General features: G+C 32.7%; 1 protein-coding gene across 1 annotated transcript; it reads right to left on the minus strand.

The window, feature by feature from the left end:
- Positions 1 to 970: 970 nt before the first annotated feature.
- On the minus strand, positions 971 to 4,971 carry LOC114173611 (sphinganine C4-monooxygenase 1). The gene is made up of 2 exons (XM_028058099.1): positions 4,385 to 4,971; positions 971 to 1,832 (listed from the first exon to the last, which is right to left on the minus strand). The coding sequence occupies exons 1-2, from the start codon at positions 4,607 to 4,609 to the stop codon at positions 1,278 to 1,280; spliced, it is 780 nt and encodes a 259-aa protein (XP_027913900.1). The 5' UTR covers positions 4,610 to 4,971; the 3' UTR covers positions 971 to 1,277.
- Between the last annotated feature and the right edge of the window lie 779 nt (positions 4,972 to 5,750).

The raw sequence follows: 5,750 nt of genomic DNA on the forward strand, positions 1-5,750 counted from the left end.
CGATTATCCTTTCATTCTCTTTTCTACCTTTGTCTCGTCAAGGTTAAAATTTTAGTGAATAGAAATTAAATAACAACGTATTATTCAACACAAACTAATTTTTATTCCAGTAAAATATTTGCTTTTCATTTTTCAAAACCTGAAATCTTAAATTTAATTTAAGATAAATAAAAGGTAATTATTCTAAAATCAAATTGGATTCTTTTTTTAAGTGCAATGATACACCTATTACACACTTGTGTGTTTTTTATCTTTTTCTTCTGATCAAGTCTTATATATCCTATAAACCTATCATTATTATTCTCTTTCTAGGTGTATATTAAATATCGAGGCACCTTTTTAATATTTATTTTTAATCATTGGATTCCTTCAACAGAAGTATATAATGAAAACAAGAAAAACTTGACTAGTGGTTATGGCAAAGGGAACGAAAAGCCATGGATAAGAAAGGGATGAATTATCAACTTTCCTTTGAAGAGACTGTTTCAGAAAGATTATTTGCTCCACTCCTTGGGGTTATAATACCAAAACCCTTCCTTAAGTTATTAACCAACATTTATTTTGTAACGGCTCTTAAATAAACTTTAAATTAACCTGGATTATTCTATGAATATGGATATCATCTAAATCTTGTTTTTCAAAAGAGTGTCTCTTGCGAGAAAAAAGTAGAAAGGAAACAAAAGACATAAAAAAATTTGTTCAATGTTGTGCCTATAGGGTGAGACAGCTGAATTACTTGACAAAGAAGAAGCTTAAGCAAATTTGGCATTTTTTCTTGTCATAATACACGTCTTCCCCCACAAACAATTAAGAGTTCGCTAGAATACAAATGGTTAGCAGATACATTCACCTATCTCATTCAATCATAAAAATGAAGGGGTCCACCCTGTACATGATTAGACACAGGTCCATTTTACAGATACAATATTCATTAAATAACCCTGCCAGAAAAATAGAACCAGACAGAAAATTCAGCAAGAAAAACATTGTAAGATGGCATTCGTAGGCAAGTTAAACATTGTAAGACATGAGGGATACAAGGTATAACTGAGTGTAGCAGCAAGCAATACAAGGGTGAAAATCAAATGGTAATAGGTAGCACCTCAATTTCCTTTATTATGTCTATCTAGTATGGACATAGGGGAAACAAAAATAACAATATAGAACAGGACACATCATATGTATATACAGGCATCACATGATCACTGTGGCAGTGCTGCTCATACCAGGAGAAAACGATACTAGTACAGATAAAGAATGCTCATCAAGCTAAATGGTTAATCATCCTTGTAATCTTTGCAAGGTTTAGTTTCAAAACCACCACCTTCCCTCTCCTCCAATGTGTATGGCATGTAGGTACCCAAGATTCTGTCCCACATGATGAAGAATGGCTGTGAGAAGTTGTACTTGTTGCCATACAGCTGATGGTGTACATCATGGTAGGCTGAGTTGTTTTTGAAAAATATATGGAAAAGGTTTCCAGGGATCAATAACCCACAGTGATCATCCACCGTTTTAATGGTGGCAAACGAGAAGAAGAAGATGGAGGCTCGAGGACTCATCCCTGAGACTAAGAAAGATAAAGCTCCACCAACAGTGTCATTCAGAAGCCCCTCCACAGGGTGATTGTATAGAGCTCCATATGAATAGGGTACAATCAGTCTGTGATGCAGAGAGTGGATATGTTTGTATAGGAACTTGTTGTGATGCATGTATCTGTGCATAAAGTATTGCCATGCGTCCATTACAAGCATAGCAGTAACAAATTGTCTTGCTAAAACAAGTAGAGAAGTATTCTGGCTGGTCGTATTTTGGCTATCACTTCCCGTCAGCTACACAATTAACAAATATCAATTACAATGTTGTTATCTAGAATCAATCATGTGTCCTATATTAAACACAAAAGCTACAATTGGATCAATGAGTTACACGATAAAATTTCACACAACAAGAACAGAACACTCTAAAAACTGGTAACTTTTCTGTCGTAGAGAATTTCTTTAAGAATCAAAGAATATTTTAGGGATGAGACCACAAGAAGCAATACTACTAAAGCTAGATAAACCTACTATGAACAACAAAATTTCTCCTCTAAGGGTTTAATGCATACATACCCCAGAGCTCGGATAACCATGCAATAAGCAAACAGTTTCATTAAAGCTGGATTATTTTACTTAATGTGTTTCCTTACTCAAGGAAGATTAAGGTTAGCAGGGGCAGAGGGAGTGGGGAATATTTTAACTCTGTTTTATATTTAATATTTTTAATTATAATATTTGATTTTAGAGGTAATACTTTAACTTTCTTTCATAATACTTAATACAATTATATATCTCTCTGCTTATAAGAAAATATATTACATTTCTTACATATGTCATGCATGTGAATTTTCATTTTTTTTTTGTCATAAAGTTCTTAAAATCCGCTTGGCATACTTCAGTCAAACAGCAAAATAAGTGAAAAATCATTTAGGATATCACTTTTATATAAGGGGAACTACTATTAGTGTATATATTCCTAATACTTTTCAACGTCCCCAAGCAACAAAAAATAAATTATAAAAGATAAAATCAGGTGAAGCTAAAGAGGAGTACTTAAAGAATTAGAATTATAAAGATATAATCAAGAGCATATGTCCTCTTAGTCAGGGGAAGCTGAAGAGGACACAAAGGAGACATTTGGTACAAGGAAAATATTTAGTTTCCCAGGAATTAGACGCTGAAAATGTTTGTTTCTTATTTTATTTATTTATTATATAAAAACATTGTTTCCCAATAATTTTTTTACATGTTTCTAACAAAGTAATTCTAACGTGATAAGTGGGAATCTAACTTTCCAAAGCTGAGAGAAAAGTTAAATCATCGGATGTGATTGGGACAACTGTGAAAATTAGATAATTTCAATAAAAAATCAGTTTCTGTAGGGAAAGTTTGCTAAAGGGGTAGTTCTAAAGTAATTAATTTTGTTTAGATGTAAGAAAAAAATTCATTTTCCGTAAGACTGTGTTTCAAGTTAAAAGGGAAAAGGCTGTTAGAAAATAATCATAAGCTACAAATTTCAGATCATGAAAATTATTTATTTTTCAGAGAAAAGAAAAGTTGTTAAATGTCAACTAATGTTCAAAACATGCAGCTTATTTTATATATTTTTATAAAGAACTTGTTATGCTGCCATAAGCTTTTCCAAACATGTTATTTATGCTGTAAAAATACCACACTATTACATCACCTTATTCCTCATTTAATACAACTATAAATGATTTCATTTTAAACTGAATAGATAATAAATAATTTATATAATTTATGATCAATCAAATAGATTCTAATCATTCATCGAATAATGAATGATTCTAAGTATTCATGATTAAATGAAACTTCCACCAAACAACCATTAAAACTTAACCGAATTCTCTATTAGATTTTGTTTTGTTATTTTTCTATTTTATCTCTATAATATATTAATTATCATTAATTTTGTTGTTTTAAAATATATTAAAAAATTATTTAAAATATTAACACAATGTATTTTTAATGTTTAATAGAAGATCAAAAAAAAAAATCAGTCTAGAATCCAGACTCGAACTTAATCCTGTTTGACATGGTTAAAAGCCAATGCTTCAAGAGTATTATTTAGCCTAAGATTTTCCCCGCCAACTTCTTCCAACGTTTTGGTCTCTCTCTTCTACTTTTCACTGGACTAAAAATCATGCAATCTACTTCGATCCACTTTAATCGATTTTCTATATCTTTCGCTCAATCGGCGCAAAACCAACACCATCCACCCCTCAAAGAAACTTTTTTCTCTGGAGCTCAGCACACGTCATCTTCTTTTGAAGGTAACTCGTTTTGGGCTAATAGCATATTTACTACCATTAAGAAAAAGGTTACAAGAATAACCCATTAAAGTATCTATAGGCCAAACTATCCCTTATGAAGTAGCCTATGATAAACATATAGGTCAAACAACAATTCAATCACACACGCACTAAATGTTCAACCTCTAATGAAGAATAGAGTACTAAACTCACATATGCCAAATAGCAATCAAACTTTATCATAATCAATAATAGAAAGAAAAAATATATATCATTATTACACACCATACTGGATCAAGCACACAAAATCTTTGCAAAGGAGTGTTACTTGTGACGTAATAAACACAACCAAACCAAAAAGAAACGAAAACAGTTTGTCTGGAGTATAGTGTCTAGCATTTCCCAAAAGACATAAAGAAGCCAAAACATAAACGTGTTGAGCAATTAAACGTCTTAAAAGCCGTTTCGGTAATGCAAGATTCACTTCATTAATGCATCTTCACGTAAAAAATATAAAATCATTCACAAAAAGAAAGAAACTGCAAACTCATCACACCGCGAAAAACTTACCGCAAACAAGAGGGTTGCAACCACAGCCTGAACTAGTTGTTGAAGGAGAACACCTTTAACCACAGCACCCTTTGACACCAAATTTTTTTGGTCCTCTTCCTGCTTCGAATGTAACCGATAACTCTCAGCAAACGACCCCAAAACAACGTAAATCCCAGAATAAATCCAGTAAACTACTATAGGCACAAAAGTGCCTAACATCTCATCAGAAACCCCCAAATCCATTCCACGACCCCAGAGGAAGGAAAAGAACAATACTTTCCGCGGATTTGATTCAACAATCACCCACCAGACCCAAAATTTGCATCGATGTCAGAGAATCAAGAAATGACAGGATCGGCACAAGACAAAGAACCCTAATTAAAAACCGTAAAAGTGAACCCCTCACTCCTCTTGTTCCTCCAACCCCAAATGATTGATTTGTTAAGCCGGCAACCCCAATTATAAAAACGACCCAATTAAATAATGGGTAGGTACATAACAGAGTTAGGGTTCCGCGCAGAAGGAAGATTCCAAAGAGAGAGAGAAGAGAAAGAAAATGTCGAAAATGCTTGCAGGGAGGTGACTCTTCACGCTTTGGGAAAGAAAATATCGTGCGATCTTGTGCGTGGAGGCGTAAGAGGTTACGGTGGTTACCTCCCTCGTGTAGAAAAGGCAGTGGAGTTGGTTAGTGGAAACTGTTTTCTAACTGGTTTGGAGTAGGGAATTTGTGTGGGTGCGTTTGCAGAGGATTGGAAACGTGGCTTTGTGAGATTATCGAAACGACGCCGAGTTTGACCGGTTAAGGTGGGGAACTTGTTTTGAATGTGTGGCCGTTTGAGTTGACAGAGAGTCAGTCAGTTATGCGCGACAAACGACTAAGACAATCATAATTCGGAACGGGTGCTGTTCCGTTTTTAATTTTCAGTACAAAATGTTTTAACTAAAAAACATTCTACTTCCAAATTAAGAAAATAGTTTAACTTTTAGATGTAGAAATAATAATAATAATTTCTATATATATCATAATTATATAATTTCTATAAATACACGTACTACTGTGATATGTAAGTATATAATTTCTATAAATATGTATAATTCTGTAGTTATTGTGTATGCTTAAATCATTACAACTTATATTTTAATCTGCATATTTAATCTCTGCTGTAATATATCCTGTTTAGTGTGCACGTTATGCAAGATCAATTATAACTCTAATAAATATAGATACAAATACTTAAAATGTAATATTCAGCGGTAAAATAATTAATAATTCCCATACCATAGAAGGATTTTTTTTCTAAATATAATTATTTATAAAAAGATATTCTTAAATTGATGACAACCAACATTATTTCTCTAAATGGATTTCTTTACGGTAATAATT

The sequence above is a fragment of the Vigna unguiculata genome, chromosome 2 (genome assembly GCF_004118075.2).
Source record: "Vigna unguiculata cultivar IT97K-499-35 chromosome 2, ASM411807v1, whole genome shotgun sequence".
Taxonomy (NCBI): Eukaryota; Viridiplantae; Streptophyta; class Magnoliopsida; order Fabales; family Fabaceae; genus Vigna; species Vigna unguiculata.